The sequence below is a fragment of the Martes martes genome (assembly GCF_963455335.1).
Source record: "Martes martes genome assembly, chromosome: 10".
Lineage (NCBI taxonomy): Eukaryota > Metazoa > Chordata > Mammalia > Carnivora > Mustelidae > Martes > Martes martes.
The window spans coordinates 8,637,861-8,658,247 of NC_137898.1; the positions used below are offsets into that span (position 1 = coordinate 8,637,861).

At 54.8% G+C, this 20,387-nt stretch overlaps 1 protein-coding gene across 2 annotated transcripts; it reads left to right on the forward strand.

Moving 5' to 3' along the window:
- Nucleotides 1–1,975: 1,975 nt before the first annotated feature.
- On the forward strand, nt 1,976–19,203 carry SLC22A8 (solute carrier family 22 member 8; the record flags this gene model as incomplete). 2 transcript variants are annotated; one of them, XM_080816769.1, is made up of 11 exons in its annotated part: nt 1,976–2,124; nt 2,876–3,249; nt 12,647–12,750; nt 13,307–13,461; nt 14,142–14,310; nt 16,288–16,411; nt 16,605–16,720; nt 17,653–17,867; nt 18,559–18,667; nt 18,812–19,015; nt 19,104–19,203. In XM_080816769.1, the coding sequence occupies 10 exons, from the start codon at nt 2,914–2,916 to the stop codon at nt 19,201–19,203; spliced, it is 1,632 nt and encodes a 543-aa protein (XP_080672895.1). The 2 variants fall into 2 exon arrangements, with proteins under 2 accessions (XP_080672895.1, XP_080672896.1); XM_080816770.1 differs by lacking the exon at nt 1,976–2,124 and having other exon boundaries at nt 2,914–3,249; nt 18,812–19,033.
- Nucleotides 19,204–20,387: the final 1,184 nt, after the last annotated feature.

Consider the following 20,387-nt stretch of genomic DNA (forward strand, 5'->3'; position numbering starts at 1 on the left):
AAAAAAAAGTTAATTTCAACATATTCGATTTAGTATCACAGCAAGACAAGAGTGAGTGATGGATCCTGTAATGTAACGGAGATGCTTCTGGCAGAGCTGGCCGGGGTCAGAAGATGCCAAAGGAAAGGGTGAGCCGGGGCGGGCGCGGGCGATGGAGGGGCCGCTTTCTCTCCACCTTCCCTCCTCTCACCTCCACCTTATGTATTGATCTTACAAACCCAATATACTATTTGAATAAAAGACTTCTGGAGAGTGTGTAATCCACTTAACTAATGAGGAGAAACAAGAGGCCCAGAGGGAGGTGACTTGCCCAAGGTCACCCAGCAAGTTCATGACACAGTCCCTGGGGGTCTAAGAGAATGCCTCAGTCCAGATACGTGAATCCAGGCACGTTCCCTGGGGGCTGGGGCCACCCCCGGCTGGGCTTGCACATCTGTACTCTGGCTCACCTCCAGCAGCCTCCACGGGAAGTCACCAGGCTCCTTTAGACAACATTCCACTAGGACAGGAACAGACGGATAACCCAGGCCCAATTAGGCACCAGCAAATCTCACGGGGGGCGAACGCCCAGAACAGGGGGGCTCGAGCGGCGGCTCAGCTCTCTGCAAGCTTCGCAGTCGAAAACCTTCCTAAAACAACCCCTTGGCTGCTTCGGAGCATAATTTAATCTTCCTTTGATGACTCCGGATCTCGCCCTGCCTCAGGCCACTCTGAAAACATCAATTACTGCTGGGTCCAGGTGGGGAGCAGAGCCCCAGCGGCTGACCCCACCCTGGAGGGGGTGGTGGTGAGGGGCTGGGAGAGACTTCAGGGGCGGAGGCCAGCCTGAGCCAGGGAGCTGGATGTTGCCTGGGTGGAGAAGGGGACCGACTCCTCCCCAGCCAAGAAGGGGAGCCCTAGGTGGGCCCCTCCCTAGCCCCCCGGAGCAGATAGGACGGGGCTGCTCCCCAGAGTCCCTGCAGGTAGAGCCAGAGAGGTAAAAGCACGCAGGAGGGACGCTGAAAGCCAGCCAAGGTGACCCTGCTAAGGGAGAGACCCCACGGACCCTGCAGATGTTGGGTCCACACAGTCCCTGTCCTCCCCGGCCGGGAGACCGTGAGCAAGTTACTTAACCTCTCTGTTTCTTAGTCTCCTAATTTACAATGCTTGGAGTAATAATGGGGCCATGAGGTTGCCTGAGCCTCCCGCTGGCTGCTGAAGAATGAGGGTCAGACCGCAGTCCCTGAGGAAGAAAGGTCTGGAAGAACATACATCAGAAAGCACACGGGGTTGGCTCTCAGGTGAAGCTGGGTATTATTTTGTTTTGTTTGGCCTATTTGTGTTCCCCATGTTTTATGCGAGAAAAACATTATTAGAGAATTTAAATAATTCAGAGAAAAGAACAAAACACCAGGGACCATGATTTGTCCCCAAAGGGACGCAGCTGATCGGAAGAGGAGCCTGTCCATGGAGAGTGGAGATGGGAGAGGGCTGTTCCCCTGAGCCTGGGACTCAGACAAGGGAGCCCTGGCTGCCGAGGAGCCCAGCGGATCACAGCTGGAGCCCTCAGGGACAGACAGCCGTGCCACTTTCTGCTGGACCCGCCCTACCATTTCCCGGGGGGACAAGTCTCCAGGCCCCTTCTCGGGAGGCACCAGGCAGGGGAAGTGATGCCCGGCAGATTGTCTTCTGCCCATACACACAACACGCCTCTCAGAGCTGTTCTGAGCTCCAGGCCCACAGACCCTCCGCAGAGAGATGACCCGGGGCCCTCCGGACTCAGACCCAGACTCCCTCCCAGACTATCCTCAGGCCAGCCTGCCCTAACCACCTACCCCTCAGTCTGGCCAGCACCCCTGCTGGGCTCGGCCACACCACCGGCCAGCCTTTGCTGAGGCAGCGCTTTGAAGCGGCAGGGCTCAGTGTGTCCACAGCGCCCTCCCATGCCAGCACCATTAATACTCAGAAGAAAGTCAAACATTAGCCTGGGGAACTTATGCCTTATATAAGTCCCCCTGGGGGCAGGCACAAAAACAACTCCTTGGAGCTGAGCTGCCCCAAGTGCAGCAGCTGCTGCCGGACCCTGGGCTTCAGCCACATTCCACCGGCCCCAGTGGAGGGAGCCAGGCCCCTACCAGCTACCAGGTAAGGAGGAATGGGGACCCCCGCCCAAGCCCCGGCCCCCATAGGCCCCTGAGAAGCCCCCAGGATCTGGCCTTGCTTCCTTACTGCAACTGGCCGAGCCCCTTATGCCCTCTGGGACCTGCCTGGGACCCCTTCCGCTGCCCCAGTCTTGTGGACCCAGCCCCAGAGGACAGCGGAGAGCCAGAAGGCTTGGGGATTGGGGAGAGCCAGAAGGCTTGGGGCTTGGGGAGACTTTCCCAGCAGGCGACCTGGGCTCTTCCAAGCCTGTGTCCACTCAGGGTGAGCAGGGACCTCCCCACCTCCCCCCACCACCACCATCTGGCCCCCATTGCCAATGTCCATGACCAGGGCCCTGGGGTCCCAGCTGTCCTGTGCCACACGTGCACGTGGCCTGTGTGAGCAGCCTCACGGAGCACAGGCAAACTTACACACACAGCCACATGCCCAAGCTCCCACAGCGGCACCTTACACCCCAGCCTCAAGACATACATCACAGCAGACACCCCATGGACACACACACCTGGACACACGCCGCACCCGCGGTCCTGTGCCTGGACACACTGCTGGGTTTGTCCTCACATATCCACGTGTGGACGCACACACCTGAGCCCCACATCTGTACGTGTTTATATGCATGCTCTTCCGTGCACCTGTGCTCACACGTGCATCTGGCCCACTGTCCCACGGTGCTCCCACACCTGTCCGCATATGCACACCAAACTCAAGTGCGTACTCACCTCTCCCTGGTCAGGTGCCCTCCTGCAGCTCTGTTTGATCCTGTCCCCCGCCATGGCCTTCTCCGCGCTCATGGACCGAGTGGGCAGCAAGGGCACCTTCCAGTTCCTGAACATGGTCTTGCTGGGCCTCCCAGTCCTGGGCCTGGCCAACCACTACCTGCTACAGATCTTCACAGCAGCGACACCGCCACACCACTGTCGCCTGCCCCCCAACGCCTCTGCCGGGCCCTGGGGGCTCCCCAAGGGCCTGGATGGGAAGCCTGAGACGTGCCTCCGTTTCATATATCCGCCCAACACCAGCCTGCCCAACAACACCGAGGGGGCCACCGAGCCATGCCTGGACGGCTGGGTCTATGACCTCCACACCGCGGACTCCCTTGTGACCGAGGTATGCACAGAGGGGGCCCTTCTTCCTCCATTCGCTCGGGGATGGGAGAACAGTCTGGGCTCTAGTCTCCCTGGGGCCGGGACCGGAGGCCAGGGTACTGGGCAGGCAGAGAGGAAGGACCTGGGTGCAGATGCCGACGAACCAGAAAGTTTGGTTTCTTCACGTTCTGAGTCACCAGCCCATTTCTGGGACAGACACAGTGCGAAGCTCTGAGGACACAGAAATGCACTGTCCCTGCTACCCAGGGTCCTCAGCCCTGCAGGACAACATCGCCCGAGGAAAGGACCCCATAAAGAAATGTAAATTTACAACTTCAAAGTACTTAGGGCTGTGACCTTAGACTAGGGCTGCCTAAGGCTGGACATGGGGGCCAGGGGGGGATGTGTGGCGTGAGGATGTGGGGGGGGCAGTCCCGGGGGGACAGTTGCCTGAAGAAGTGACCCTCAAGCTGAGCTAGTGTCCTTCTAGAGTTCACCAGGCAACAAGGAGAAGGAGGGAAATGTTGCATCTTGCCTGACGGTCCCAAGACAGGAGGGTGTGTGGAGGAGGGAGCAGGGCCCAGGGTGGCAGGGTTGCCCGAACAGACCTCCCAACCGCCCCCCTCCCGCTACGAATTCCACCTGGGTTCACCTCCCACACGTTCAACCCTTTACTTGTTTCCTGATTCTATGACCTGCCATCCCGGGAACGACCGAGATACAGAGATACAGAGGTACGTCCGGCCCTCCGCCCTCAGATGAACTGACGGGCCAGTCAGGAGACCATGGTGCGGGGAGGCGGGGAGAAGAACGAGGAACGGGCATTTGGGGAGGATTTGCAAACCGCCAGGCACATTTTGGTGCTTTGCAGACATTGTGATTCTCAGCGGGATATCTTGTCGACCGTGATTTTTGCTCCTTTTACAGATCCAAAAGACCAAAACTCAGAGAAGGGAAGTGAGGGTCCAGTATCACACAGCTGGTCAGTTTGGGGAGTGGGATTTAAGGCAAACACCCGCCCCTAAGAGGCACAGAGGGGGTTAGGGGTTCACGGTGGTTGGAAGGAGGAAGGAGAAAGGAGGGAGGAACTGCAGGATTCTAGCGGGATTCCCGGGAGACTTCCCGGAGGGGGCGTGGCATCTGAGCCAGGAACAGAGAGGCCACTGTTTTCATTCTCCTCCCCCGAGAGGCAGGATGTTGCATTTGCCTCCTTGGAGAGCTGCATTTCCAACGCTTTGCCCTGCGCCGGTTCTGTGCTAGGCGTGCTATAGGTGAGGGCTCCCGGAATCCCAGGCGACAGCACACGGAGCCTCGTTCACAACTTTCCCAGGAATACCTGTGCTTAGGACCTGGCAGAGGTGGGATTTGAACCCAAGACTCTCTAACTTCCTAGTCTGTATAACTGTTTTTCATGTGTTCCGTGAATATTTATTTATGCATAAAGCGCTTGCTACATGCCAGGCCCTATTCCAAGCACTTGAGAGATATTAACACTTCTAACCTTGCTGACAGTGCTGTAAGGTAGTTTGTATTATAAGCTCATTTCTCAGATGGGATGGCAAAGCCGAAGCCTGGAGGTTAAGGAGCTCCTTCAAGTTCGCGCCACGAGCAAAGGGGCAGATTCAGGATCCTAACACGGGCTTCTGGCCCCAGAGCCGTGCTCCGAGCTAACTCTCGCTGACTCTCGTAACCCTGAGTCATATTATAGTTGCTTTTTCTCCCCTGGGCCAAGCTCAGTGCCCGAAATGCAGCAAACAAACACTTACTAACAACTATATGCCTACTGTTGAGGACAAAGAGTCACAGTCCACCTGCTCCCTCCTGTCCTCCAAGAACTCACCTCTAACAAGAGACATAGCCATCCCTCGAGGACCCCTGGCCATGCGTGCAACACGCAAGCTTCCTGGGACAGAGATTTCTAGCTGCTTCCCTGTATCCCCAGCAGCTAGAACAGAGCCTGGCCCAGAGCGGGCAGGGGGGGCCCAGAAGGGCCAGTTGGAGTCAGCGATGCCACCCTGGGCGTGACCAGGAGAGAGAAAGCAGGCAGGTTGAAGTCGGCAAGTGTGCCCCAGGCCAAAGCAACAGTGTGAGGGGTCAAACACTTGGTCACAGAAGCAGGATGAGAACAAAGCCGTCCGGATGGCCAGAGACAGGGGAAGGCTAGAGGCGCGAGCTGTGGAGCATGGAGGCCACCAGACATGGGGCTGGAGAAGAGGCCGCCCAGCTTGGATGCTAAGGAGAGGGTGTAGCCTCTGTCCCAAGACAGCAGAGAGCCCTCAAAGGGTGTTGAACAGGAGAGGGGTGTGTTCAGATCACCCTCCCTCTGATGGCAGGACGGAGAGTGGCTGGTGGAGAGTTCTAGTCTAGGGGTAGGGAGACCTGTTAGCAGTTCACCACAAGGATCCAGGGAAATGCGGACAAGTGGAAGGGAGAGTGGGAATAGATACCAGAGAGTTTAGGGAGTCAGAATCCATGGGACTTGGGGACACAATGGACGTGGAGGTGAGGAGCGGGGAGGGAGTCAAAGATGCCTCGATACTATGAAATTTCCAAATGTATGGGTGACATGCTGTCACGGAAATCAGAGAGGAGGAGAGAAAGCCACCATCTCTGTCCTCTGAAAACACGGAAGCTAGATGGAGAGACAACAATCAGGCAGGAAGCAGTGACGTAACCATCATCGCCACACCTGACTATGGGCTTTCCCCATGCCCCAGGGCTGGCCTTTATTAACCCCTTCAATCTTCACAACAACCCTGAGGCTGGCACCTTAATTGTCCCATTAGTACAGATGAGGAAACAAAGGCACAGGTCCCCGCCCCCCCCCCAGCCTACGGCACCACCACGTTTCATCAATGGTGGAGCTGGGACATGAAGCAGGGCAGGCAATGGGGCTCCTTAAGGCTGCATAACCCCATCCACAGTCGGTCCCTCTGACCGAGCACCCTGTGGCCCCAGGAGGCTGCTGTTCACAGAGCCCCCTCCCTGACTGGTGGCTTCCTCCTGGACAGGGAAGGTAGGACCCAACCCATCCTTTTTTTTCCCCCCCTTAAGATTTATTTATTTTGAGAGAGAGCATGATTGGGAGGGGCAGGGGGAGAAGGAGAGAGAAACTCAAGCAGACTCTAGGCTGAGTGCAGAGCCCAACGCAGGGCTGGATCTCACAACCCTGAGATCACAACCTGAACGGAAACCAAGACTCAGACGCTTAACCTACGGCGCCACCTAGGTGCCCCTCCAACCCATCTTTCGCATCCCTGCGCCAGGAGCACAGGAAGTGCTCAGCGGATGCTGAACAAAGGCCGTGCCTGGCAGAGCCCTCAGGGGGTCTCGGATCCTGCTGACTGCTGGCAACTGGCTTCCCCTCCAGGGAGCCTGGCCAAGAACAGAGGTTGCAGGGCTTGTCCTTGGTCAAGCGTCCATTCACGTCTGTGTCAGCCAAGTGCCCAGACGCCATTCCAGCCCTTGGGGGGAAGTGGGGGGGAATCTGCATCCCGACAAACGCAGGGGTTCACCAGTCCTCAGGGTACTGTACCATTTTCTGGGTCGGCCTGGCTCTCTGGCTCAGCAAGGGGTCCCTGCCAGCTGGGAAAATGTCAGTGGCCAGACCCAGCGATTTGCTGGTTACCAGCACAGTGATTTTTCTGTTGGCAGCTCCATCTGGGGCAAATCTGTCCTCTACCTGCCTGTGGTGGGGCGAGCGGGGTTCAGTTCCCCATGGGGTGGGGGTAAAACCGTAGCCGGGTCTTACGTAGAGGTGGGTCTCTGGAGTGGAGGCAGGGTCTGGATGTGCCAGCCCCTGTGCGGAAGGTGGTAGTAAGGGTGTGTGGCACCTGGCACCTGGCTCAATGAACCTAGTTAGCAGAGGCCAGGGGCCACCCCCCTGACCAACAGCGTGTGCTCGTGATCCAGGGTCAAGCAACAGAGTTCACATCCTGACTCTGCCCTGTACTAGGAATCTCATGAGGCCAGAAGTCTTGGTTTGCTCATCCGTAAAACGGAAGAACAGAGCAAGGGTGAGCCCGACAGGAGACCACGCAAGGCCCTGTGGAGCCTTCAGTTAATGTCTGTGGCCTCTGTGGCTGTTGCCCTCATTATTATGGCTGATAGAGGTATCCTGAGATTAGAGGGGTTGTCCCCACCAGAAGAGCAGGGGGACCTCCAGGAAAAGGGGAATCAGCTGTCACAGCACTTCCCAGCTCCCCTGGGGGGCTTTGCCACACTCCACGGCTTTCACCAAGCCCTTCCCTCGTGGAAACAGCAAGCCTGGGTGTGGGTCCTGGCTCAACTCTCACAGCCAGTGACTTGGGGCATCAGCCCCCCTCTCCACCTCAGTCCCTGCATCTGTATAACAGGATAACAGGGATAACAGGATAACAGGAGGCACAGGTGGGGAGGACTATTGGCCGGGATGGGAGTGAGCACAGGGCAGGGTCCAGCCAGAGTGGAGGGAGACTCCCTCCCCCACTGATCCCCTAAGCCTTCCTGGCAGAGGCGACCACACATTCCTTTCTCTGAGTTCCGCAGAGATAAGGTTGGAATTTTTCAGAAAGAGCTTTACTAGGACATTAAGAGGAAACAAAGGCCTTTCTTTCAAGTCTGGCAAGTGTGGGGAGCATGGATTGTGGGCTCTGGGTTCCCTGGAGGGGAGCTGTGGCCCGCAGCTCCCACACTACTGAACCTCAGTCCTGTGGGTGCCCAGCTCGGTGTGGGGGTCCAAGTGGGCCCCTCCGATTCCTCTCTGGGCCTTGAGTTTTCCTGTCCTGTCTCCAGGGCCTGAAGGTCTGGCAACACAACGGGAACAAGGACATGATGACAAGCTCAAAGGCAGAGAGGAACACACACGGTGTAACCCGACTAAAACCACAGACCACATGTGGCCCGGTCTGTGCATGGAGTCAAAGTCAAAGGAATATAAACCACACACCCTCAACCCCTTTGAGACTAACCGAACCTTCAACCTTCTCAAGGGTCTTATACAGCTAACCACACAGAAGCATGCCCCAAATGTCTCTAGGTGTCTTCCCTCCCCCTAGAATTCCAGGATGCCTTTAAAAATCTCTCCAGTTCTCTCTATTTCTGGTTCCCTCATGGCCAGACTCTCCCATCCCCAATCCCCTTCCCATCCCCACCTACCAAGCCCACAGGTACTTCAAACATGCAGGAATCACACAGTGTATCTGTTTCCTAGAATTTCCATATCAAAGTACCACAAACAGGGTGGCTTAAAATAATAGAAATCTATTGTCTCACAGCTCTGAGATCAAAAGTCCAAAATCAAGGTGTAGGGATGCTCTCTCCCAAGGCTCTAGGGAGGACTCCTTTCTTGCCTCTTCTAATTTCTAATGATTGTCCGTGAGGCTTGGTGTCCCTTGGCTTATCCAATCTCTGCTTCCATTGTCCAAGACGTCCTCCCTATGTGTCTGTAACTTCTCTTCTTACAAGAACACCAGTCACAGAGGGTTAAGGGCCCAGACCTACCCCAGGATGGCCTCATCTTCACTAATTATATCTGCCACATGCGATTTTCAAATAAGGTCACATGCTGAGGCACTAGGGGTTAGAACTCCAGACTAACTTTTCACAGGACCAATTCAACCCATAGCAGTTACACGTTCCGGATCCGAGCCCCATGGATTTGTGCTGATCTGCAGGGCAACCCTGGCCACAGTTTTATCATCAGCTCTGATGAGTTTTATTAACCATGAAATCTCTGGGAACAACGAAGTGTGCATTTGAAACCCAAGATTTTTTTCATGTCTAACCACAAAGCTCTTCTTCTAAGCTTTAAACCCTCATTTCACCATTCCCTAGTAGACAGTTTGCCATAGACGTTTTTCCAGCCTGATTGCGAAGTTTTTCAGTCCTTCCTGCTAACATGTCATTATACATCCTATGTTTATAGCCTAGACACTCTCCATTCTGACATACACTCGTTGTGACAAAGCAAAACTCTCCTCCAGGTGGTATCTGGAGTGTGGACCATATGACCTCTCATTTCAACATCAGCATATCTTAACCACTAAGGTTCTCCCTCTCTGTGTTCTTCCTGTGGAATGCGCACTCCTTCAATCCCACCGGTATTTACTGAATGCCTACTATGTGCCAGGCACCGTGCTAAGCAAGGGAAGTACAGTTGTGACCAAAACAGACGAAACACTGTACCCTTATCAAGATGATGGTCTTAAGGGAGAAACAAACACACAAAAAGGAACTATGTGGTATAGCTCATGGTACAAATGCTATCGAGAAAATAAAGTGGGGTGGAGTAATGTAGACTGGGAGTTACGATTTTAAATAGAGTGGTCAACAAGGTTCTCGTTGAGAAGATGATGTTTGCGCAAAGATCTGCGAGAGGTGGAGGAGCAAGCCAAGTGGCTCTCTGAAGGGAGAACTTTCCAGGTGGAGAAAATGCCATATGCCAAGATTCTGAGGGGCCTAAGCAGGACGACCAACTCCAGGGGAGTCCGTGGAGGACATGTAGTAGCCAATGAGAGCAGAGAGGGAACAGGGATAAGTCTGCTCATCCTGCAGCAATTTATGGGCCATTATAAGGATTCGGGCGTGTTTTAAACATGAGTCAAAGCCCATTCTAGGAATGGTATTTCCTTACATGGCTCAGCTTTCAAGTAGAAACTGGCTCGTGACCGTTATTCTAATGCATACCTCACCGCAAGTAGTATGGTAGAAACCAAGACACGGCAGGTCTGGTCTCAGACCGTAGAGAAGGGCAACAGCCTTAAACTAATCCAAATGGGTCTGACATTGACCCTCTCAGGATCCAAGCAGAAAGATTTGTTCTTGAGACACTAAATAACATGGAGGTTGGGGGGAGGGAAATCAAGTTTCCATCTGCAACTTCTGGTGGGATGTATCAGGATAGACTATGTTGCCATAACAAAAAGAGTCAATGATAATTCAATGGTTTGCAGGTCATAGACGTGGTTCTCTTTCTCATGCAAGAGTTCTAAGGTGGGAATTTCAGGTCGATGGGTGACTCTGCTCCATAGGGTCATTCAGGGACCCAGACTAACAGCAGCTTTGCCATCTTCAACACACGGCTTCCTGAGTCGTTCTAGTTGTCACCATTCCCATCAACAGGAATGGAGGAGGCATTCAAGTCCAGACCAAGGCTTCTCCCTTAATCAAATGAGATGGAAGTAATAAGCATTTCTTCCGCTCCATTGCACTGTCAAGAACATGACCCACTCAGAGACTGGGTCACCTGAGAAATGTGCTTACTGTCAAAGGGGTGGGGGTGTGAATGAAACTAGCTGGGCGCTAGGTCTTTACTTCAGATTTTCCTAAAGCAGTTTTCCACAGCATGCCACAATGTACCAGAAGTTTCTCCAGACACCCTCTAGTGTACTCCTCCTCACACCCCTCACTTCCTCCTTCACCCTTTACCCTCCCATCATGCCACACACATACCCTGCAGCTTCCCTTCTCAGCCAGCAGAGCCCATTGGGTTTGCTGGGCTGCCTGGAGACAGCTGACCTGGAGTCTTCGTCCACCCCAACCCCCTCACTTCCAGCAGAGGAATATGGACAGGGCTCCCTGGGAGGTATGGTTTCTCGCCCACACTGTTTCACTTCCAAAACATTCTTGTGAGGCACTTCTACTGAATAAAATTCTCCACTTCATTACACAAGTAGTTCAGGATGGCTAGACAAAGGGTGCGTGTTGGGAATTAGCAGAGATTAGGCCAGACAGGTAGGCAGAGGCCAGAGCATGAGGGCTTTCTAAATCTGTTAACAGAGCTTTCTCCTTACCCAAAGGGCAGGAGGAATCAGGGAGTCCCTTAGGCAAGACAGGAACCTGACCTGAGAGGGGTTTTAGGAAGCCATTCAGGTTAGCAGGGGAAGCAAGGACAGGAGGAACTGAAATCGAAGGCTGGGGGACCTGTCTGAAGATCGCCACAGTGATCATCAGCAGGCCTCAGTCTCTTTATCTATAGAATGGGGATGATGACAGTAGTCATGCCCCGTCATAAGGTTGTTATGGGGATTGAAGAAGTTAAAGCTTGGGAAGTGTTTCCTTACAGCAGTGCCTGGTGCATAGTAAGCCCTCCATAAAAATCGGCCATCATTATTAATCTTGCACTAAGATAGTAGTAGAGATAGAAGAACCCAGATTCCAGAAATATTCAAAAGTTAGAAACTGGAGGATGGCGTGGGGATGCACTGGAGAAGATGAGGCAAAGGACAGGCTCCCAGCCCACGGACAGTGGGTGACAAGTCTTATTGACTCTGAGGTGACCGTGAGACATCATCGAGGTAGAATTTTCAAGAAGGCAGCTGAACTGACTGTTCTCAAGGCCAGAAGAGAGGTTGGGCTGAAGATACGGGTTGGAGTCTTCCTCATAAAATAGAAACTGAAGCCATAGGAGCAGGTGATGCTCCACTCAGGAAAGTGGATAAAAAGAGAGAAAGATCCAGAAAGAGCTTTAAGAGAGAGATCTTTAAGAGAGAAAGGAGCCCATGGAGGAAGAGGAGGAGTGGTAAATAGGGAGAGAAAGACCCGAGGAAGGGAGAGGTCAACATCTGCAACGTCAGGGGCTGCGGAAAGTCAGGGCAGGCCAGGCTGCAGGAGGTTCCAGGGCGCTTAGTGAAAAGGACATCACGGGCGACTCTGGTGAGCACAGTGTCAGTGGAGTGGTTGGGGTGGACTGGAGCAATGAGCAGAAGATGAGGCCAGGCTGAGAGCAAGTATAGCTTCTCTTTCAAAAGATTCAGCTTAGGGGCACCTGGGTGGCTCAGTGGGTTAAAGCCTCTGCCTTTGGCTCAGGTCATGATCCCAGGGTCCTGGGATCGAGCCCCACATCGGGCTCTCTGCTCAGCGGGGAGCCTGCTTCCTCCTCTCTCTCTGCCTGCCTCTCTGCCTACTTGTGATCTTTCCTCTGTCAAATAAATAAAATTAAAAAAAAAAAAAAAAAGATTCAGCTTAGAAGGGAAGGGAGGACCGGAAGTAAATGTGGACCTGAAGGAGAGATCTCAGAGACAAAGACAGATGTGGGATGGAGCCAGGTGTCAACCATAGAGCAGTGTCCGCATGGAGGAGAGGGAGAGAGCTAAGCTGCAGGCCAGCCTGACCTTGCAGCACGGGGCGCAGGCGAGCTTGGAGGGGATGAGGGCAGGAGTTGAGAACATACCTGGAAGTGACAGCTAAGTGATGGGCCACATACACTGGAGAGGAACTGTCATTGCACCCCAGGGGTCAGGGACCCAAAGAGCCACAGGCAGACCCAAGGAGCCCCGGGCTGGGCTGAACGCAGAGCTGGTGCCTGGGAGTGGGGTCCAGGTTCGGGGAAGGCTGGTGAGGACGCCAGGAGCGGGCGGGCACCATGGAGCTCAGGCAGAGCTTGGCTGGGAGGGCCGGTCTGGACCAAGCCAGGCTGGCATGACCTTTCTCCTGTGCAGTGGGACTTGGTGTGTGACTCCAGAAGACTGAAAGAGGTGGCCCAGTCTGTCTTCATGGCGGGGACACTGATTGGGGGGATCGTGCTGGGAGACCTGTCAGACAGGTGAGACACGGGGGCCTCTGGAGGGGAGGCGGCACAACCTACGGGGACATCCCACCTCACTCTGACCACCTATGCACTGCCTCCAAAGAGGCAAAGAGCTGGGGGAAGCAGGAAGGACCGTCCCTGGTCTGTGGCCTTGGGCAAGTCCCAATCCTGCTGGGGTACAGCCTTCTCTCTGCCCCAAAGCCCTCACAACCTGAGTCTTCCCACCTCCTCAGACCCTGGGGGAAAGCCTTGAGGTTTTCAGACACGGTATAGAGGCTGTGTGGCCGTGGAGGCGGGTGCATGGACTCTTTGGAGATGGGAAGTCCCTTGACCTCTGCTCAGGCCACTGAGCTGGGGCGGGGGAGGCGATCACTCATTAACTTGAAGCTGTAACTGCAAACCTTCAACAAAATAGCAATTACCAGTCAGGCTCTGTCTAAAGAGGGGATTACATGCCCTGCCCAGCCCTTGGGGAGGTGGGGGGTCCGACCCTTTGCCCTGAGACCTGCAGAGTCACGTCTCATCTAGCTCGCTGTGGCTAACCTGGTCCTTCCTCTCCTTTGAGCTCCAGGTTTGGCCGCAAGCCCATCCTGACCTGCAGCTACCTGCTGCTGGCGGCCAGCGGTTCCGGCGCAGCCTTCAGCCCCAACCTCTCCATCTACACGGTCTTCCGCTTCCTGAGCGGCTGGAGTATCTCAGGCATTGTCCTGAGTACCACCATCTTGAGTAAGCCACAGGGGGAAGGAGCAGGGGAGCAGGAGTCGGGGGACCCCAGCCTGAAGCCAAGGGCCTGGCTCAATGCAGGTTCCCTATGACCTTGGTCACCTAAGGTGCTGCCCCTCTCAGGATCTCAGAGGCTCCCTCTGAGCGTAAGGACAACAGCAATCAACAACAAAGACCCCACCCCCACCCCGGGCCAAACACTCTGGGGTGGAGGGGGGAACACCATCCCATTCCGTCCACACACACAAGGAAGCCACACTGTTGTCCTAATTTTACAGATAAGGACATTGAAGCAAAATGAGGGAAGTCATTTGCCTTTGGAGAGACAGTCAAGAGTGTGGGCTTAGAGGTGGGGGGATGGGTTGCCTGGCTGGCTCAGCTGATAGAGCATGTGACTCGATCTCAGGATTGTGAGTTCGAGCCCCATGTTGGGCATAGAGATTACTTAAAAATAATTAAAAAAAAAATAAAGTGTGTGGGCTTGGAAGTCAGACAGACCTAAGTTTGAGTCCTACCTTCTTGAGCCTTAGTCACAGCATCTGTAAAATGGGGACAATGAAACCTTGGGATCAAGGTCAGGTCAAGCAGCTGATGGGATGGTGGGCAGGAGCTGGTGCCCCTCCATCGGGAGGTGGCCCAAGGCCCAGCACAATCTTAATCTGGTCCTTGGGCTCCTCCTGCAGATGTCGAGTGCGTCTCCATCCAGATGCGGGCCATCATGTCAACTTTAATGGGTTACTTCTATACCTGTGGCCAGTTCATTCTGCCTGGCTTGGCCTATGCCATCCCCCAGTGGCGCTGGCTACAGTTAACTGTGTCCATTCCCTTCTTCGTCTTCTTCCTGTTGTCCTGGTATGTGGCCCTCTCCTCTTCATCTCCTCCCTTAATGCCCGCGGGGACCAAACAGGGGGAGACCATGTCTGACCAGGCTGGCGGACTCTCTCCCAGGACACCTCTGTCCCAGATTTGGGAAGGGCATTCCCGGGAGAAGGAATTAATCCACAAAGGTGTGCGGCAGGACCAGGTGTCTGGGGGGCACTCAGTGGAGGAAGGGGCCAAGCTGAGAGGCACAGGGCCAGGCTGTGGACAGAACAGAAAACCAAGGAGCCTTGGCTTCGTGTGGAGGGAGAAAGAATGAACGTGTCTGTGGTGTCGAAAGGCCTGCCCGAGCTTCTGTTTGTGACCCAAGGACAGACCTAAGTGGGTGGAGATGAGAGGAGACACATGACTGTGTGGGCAGGAGGAGCCTCAGGAACAAGTTTGAGAAGCATTTTGAAGGACAAATCCACAGGATTTGGGGACTTCTAGATTTGAGGTAGAAAGGAGAGGAAAGCCCAAACTGGGGAACTGGGAGAATCGATGTATCTGGGACCAAAGACCCCAAATAGCTCAAGGGCTCACTATCATCACATCACAGCTAAGGACATGTTGAAAACAGGAACTGAAACTCCAAAATGTCACTTGTTTTCTGTTTTTTAAGTAGGCTCCATGCTGGGCGTGGAGCCCAGTGTGGAGCTTGAACTCAGGATCCTGAGATCAAGATATGAGCTGGGATCCAGGGTCGGGTGCTTAACTGACACAGAGGGACACTTTACTGAGCGCTTCCTGTGTGCAAGGCCCCGTTCTAGGCGTCCCCTTAAATCATCCCGATCCTCATGACATCTATGTGTGAAGGAGGCATCACTGTCCCATTTGACAGATGAGGGAACAGAGGCTCAGAGAAGTGAAGCCATCCCCCAGGGTTACACAAAAAGACATAGAAGAGGGACAGATCTCCATTTGAAAATGAGAGTAGAATCTTATAGAAGGGGATGGACAGGTGGTCCAAGGGTCCAGGGTAGAGCCCGGAAATGTTCACAGCCTGGGATGGGAGAAGACAGGGAGCAAAGAGCAGCAGAGCGTCAGCAGAGAACAGTTGAGAGCTCAGGCCCCTTCTCCCTGGACTTGAGACAAGCCTCACCCACTCTGAGCCCCGAGATTTTCCTAGGCAAAATGAAGATAGTAGCGCCCGTCATCCAGGGTCATGGGGGCCTGGTCCACAGGAAGGCTCACTGATGGGGAGCGACTGTTCCTATTGTCGGGGAGAAGACGACGGAGTCTGGTCCTGGGTGCCTATGGTGGCCACAGCCACAGCTGACACCCCTCAGACAGGGCTTTTTAAAATATCATTCCTTCTTCCCCACACCTCCTTCTCCTCTATTTCTCTTTGCCTAGTGACACTCAGGGTCTGCTCAGGGCGAACCAAGCCCAGAAGTACAGCCTGGAGGTGGGGAAAGTGAGGTTGGCTTCCCGCTCGCAGATCCCAGGACCTCATGCTGTGCTCCTACTCCAGCAGAATTGGTCCTTTGCCTCAAACCCGTCCCCTAGGCCATAACCCTAACCTGAGCCACCTTCTCAAGCTGCCCCAGGACCGAAGCCCTGCCCCTTCTTCACCCTGGGAGGTGGCCCAAGAAGGGCTAGGGAGGAGGATATGCAGGAACGTCCAGCTGTCTAGCCTTGAACATGCCGTCCCTTCCCCAGGATCCACCTGCCTTGGCCCAGGCCCAAGGCTCCTAGCTAAGGAAGATACCCAACGATAACAAGTAGCCCAGGTAGGGGGCAGAGGAAAGGCTCTTCTGGAAGGGGAAGAAGAGAATGCTAGAATTTGTGCTGGCAGCAGGCAGCCCAGGTGCAAAGCTTGGCCAAGTTTAAATTCCATGAAATCTGCAGTAAAACAGCTTGGGTTTCTGGACCTCCTGCCCTGGGCCCTGTTGATGTTGGGGTTCTTCTGGCCCCACCAAAAAGGCTCTGGCGTGGGGGCAGTCACTGTGACTTGGTTCTGGCACCCAGGTGGATACCAGAGTCTGTACGCTGGGTGGTCCTCTCTGGAAAATTCTCAAAGGCCCTGAAAATACTCCGGTGGATGGCCGCCCTCAACGGCAGGAAGGAAGAAGGAGAGAAACTCAGCGTGGAGGTAGGAGCCAAGAGGGATTATAGTCTGGACCAGGAACCCTCCTCTTGCCTCTGCTTCCCTGATCCCAAGCCAACATCACATCCAATGCCCCAAGAAAAGTCTTCTAGAGACACCAGGCCTGCACCTCCCTCCCTCCTTCCTCCTGCCCACCAGCCAATCACTAACGGCACCCCTCTCTTTCCTCTGCCCCAAGGAGCTCAAATTCAGCATGCAGAAGGAGATCTCCTTGGCCAAGGCCAAGTACAGCATAGCTGACCTCTTCCGGACACCCAACCTGCGCCGTGTGACCTTCTGTCTTTCTCTGGCCTGGTAACACACCCCCCCTCGTTGCTCACACCTGCGCATCTCTGCCAAACAGGAGCGATGAACCAGGCTTCCAGCAGGTTCTCCAAAGGGGAAGGCCTAGGGTACTTGCAAGAGGAGTCAAGAGATCCCCTCCCTGGGCTGCCGCAGCCCAGCCCCAACCCTGGAAATAAATCTCCTGTGTCCCAGCCACACACCTAGTCCCAGCCATCAGCGTCTGCTTCCCCGTCAGGTCATGCCCACCCCACCCACAAGGCAAATACTCCAAACCCCTTCCCCACTCACGGCTCCCATCCCTGCCATGGCAATCACCCCATTCTCTGCCTCTCCATCACTGCCCCCACTGGCCCAGTTCTGCCCTCTGGGACCATACAGAGCAAGGCTGGCCCTCTCGGCCTGAAGACAGAAATCAGGCTTCTCCAAGTCGTCTCTTCTGTCTGACGTTCTACAGCTCCTGCAAAGCCCTCTCCATGACCTGGTTCAGAGACCCTCCTTTATCTCCACATGAATAGGGTCCATGTGTCCAGGGACTTCAAGAGAGATCCCACGATTCTGAGAGGGAGCATCTGACCCAGGCACACAGCTTGACTCTCACCTCTCCCATTCTAGATGTTCAACTATTACACAACCAAGAGAGACCATCTCCTACCTCCTTTGGCCTCCCAGAGTCTCGCCAGTCCTGATATTCTCTGGAGTCAATTATATGGATCTTTGCCACCACACCCTAGACCATGCCCTTGTCAGACATAACGAATCCATCCCAGCACTGAGCCCTGACACAATCTCAGAGAGCTCAGAGACTCTCCAGCAGCCTGTACTGATCAGCTGTGGCTGGGATAAGAAATGAAACTATTCATCTTCCCGATGACCCCATGACCAGCGTGGGGAGAGACCCCAGTCTGGCGGCAGGCACCAACCAATCACTCTCTTCCCCTCAGGTTTTCCACTGGTTTTGGCTACTACAGTCTGGCTATGAGTGTGGAAGATTTTGGAGTCAACCTCTACGTCCTCCAGCTCATCTTTGGTGGGGTCGACATCCCGGCCAAGTTCATCACCGTCCTCTCCATAAACCATCTGGGCCGACACATCACCCAGGCGGGTGCTCTACTCCTGGCAGGAGGGTCCATCCTGGCTATCATCTTTGTGCCCTCAGGTGAGAAGCCAGGACTAAGCCAGAGCCCTCTGAAAGCAGCCCAACGTGTCCGTGGGCAACACAGGCTGCCGCAGACTGGGAAGTGGGGTGCCTAGGATCCCAATTCTGCTGGCTCTTCCCCTAATTCTCTGTGTTACCTTGAGCAGGTCCCTGAACTCTCTGGGGCTCACGGTTCTCATCTAGAAAATGACTCAGTTGGGCTAGATGATACCAAAGCTCCTTTCCAGATCTGACCCAGCCTGGGCAAAGTATGTTGGTGTCTGGCCAGTGTGAGGGATCACTCTGGGATGGAGCATGGCCTGCTGACATCGCTGAGCGGAAGACGAGCTGGCATGGGAAAACCACGGAGCTCAGCGCTCAGGGGAGACCCCACAACCTACTCCCACCACGACCTTGGAAAAGCCATGTTTATATAGACGTTTGTGTGTTGATACACCCGTATCCTCCCAAAGGAACGTGAGCTATTTTAGGACCAGCATATACACAACAAAATATGGAAGAAGGGAATCAGAGCCAGGGGAAAACACGAATGCAGCAGGACAGCCCGCAAAACACTAGAAACAGCAGAGGGGCTATTACTCAAATTTAAATTAGATCTGAGCTTTCCAGCAGCCAAAGCAAAAAGGGAGAGGAGAGGAAACACTCAGGTGCTTCTGAGGCAAAGACCCATCGCCTTTTCTTCCCTCTGTAGACTTGCCAACTCTGAGGACAGTCCTGGCTGTGTTTGGGAAGGGCTGCCTGTCCAGCTCCTTCAGCTGCCTCTTCCTCTACACGACTGAGCTATACCCCACGGTCATCCGGTAGGTGCTGGGCTTGGGGCTGACCCAGCCAAAGGATACGGGGTCAGGTGGGATTGTGGCATCCTCCCGCCCCTGCCCAGGGGTCCCACAGCTGTCCTTTAAGACCCACACAGGCTGCCAATCCGTGCCCTGGATTCTCCCAAGGCAAACAGGTATGGGCGTAAGCAACATGTGGACCCGTGTGGGAAGCATGTTGGCCCCACTGGTGAAAATCACGGGGGAGTTGCAACCCTTCATCCCCAGTGTTATATTTGGGACCGTCACCCTCCTTGGAGGCAGTGCCGCCTACTTCCTGCCTGAGACCCTCAATCGGCCCTTGCCAGAGACTATCGAAGACGTGGAAAACTGGTCAGTCCCTTGCCTCTTGTCCCACTGGAACTCCTCATTGGGGAAGCAGATCCAGATGGGGGGCTTTTCCTGAGCTCTCTTTCCCTAGGTCCCGGCGGGCAAAGAAACCAAACCAGGAACCAGAAGCAGAGAAAGCATCCCAGAGGGTCCCTCTGCAGCCTTGTAGACCGGGCCGGGACCCCAGCTGAAGACAGCAGAGCCCTCCTTTCCCTGCCCTTCCAAAACGAATCCTAGCCAGGTCTTCGCCTGCCTCTGGGCTCTGGGGGCACCTTGGGAGGCCTTGAGCAGGCCCATGCTCCAGCCCAAAGGTTTGACCACAGACCCTTCCCATGCCCCACCCTTGTCCTCAGCCTCCCTCAGCCGAGGCCACGTCATTCTTCTGTCCAGCCCTTCCCCACAGGCCACCTTCCCCCATTGACCCAGCCCCCTTCCCCTGAGGTCCCCTTCAGCTCCCTGGCTCAATCTTAAACAAAGACAGCTTCCTTTTCTTGCTCCCCACCCCTTCCTTCGATGGAAACGTTCAATAAATGGCAATGAACTCAGGCCACCGTGCTCAGGAGTGGGGGCAGCAGGGAGAAGGGGGCTGGCCGCCACGCACACACATGCAATGCATAACCATCCACTGGGACTTACGTGTCGCATGCAGAGATGGGCACACGGGTACAGAGAGGCTGGGCTGATGGGAACCCGTGTGCACGTGTACAAGTGCACAGAGCTGCGTATACACCAGGTCTGCTCGGGTTGCGACGACAAGCCACAGGCAGACCATGTAAACAGCAAACATTTCTTTCTCCCAGTTCTGGGCACTGGGAAGTTCAAGATCGAGGCGCTAACAGACTCAGTCTCTGGTGGGAGCCCTCCTCCTGCTGTGCAGACGGCCACTTTCTTATTGTGTCCTCACTTGGCGGGGAGAGTAAGAGAGAAGCAAGGTTTCTGCTGTCTCTTCTTCTGAGAACACTAGTCCCACCATGATGCCCTCCCCCGTGACCTCATCTATCCCCAGTTACCTTCCAAAGGCCCCACCTCCAATTACCATCACACTGGAGGCTAGAGCATCAACATACGAATTTGGGCAAGGACGCAATATTGTCCATAGCGAGTCCTGTGCTTGGGAGTACCCTGTGGGCATGTACGTGTCCCAGCACGCGTGTGAGCAGAGGACAAGACAAGCCCAGAGCCGCTGCAGGCAGAAGCCAGCGCTGCTCCAGTCCCGATCCAATCCACCTGCTTGCCCCGGGTCGCTGATCCGTGGCCCAGACCCAGGCCCCTGGACAGCTCTGTGTCGTATGTACGTGCGAAAAGCGTGGCCATAACCAAGGGCCGCCATTGTCACTCTAAGTTCCCTGAGTTCCCTCCAATCCCAGCAGGAAGT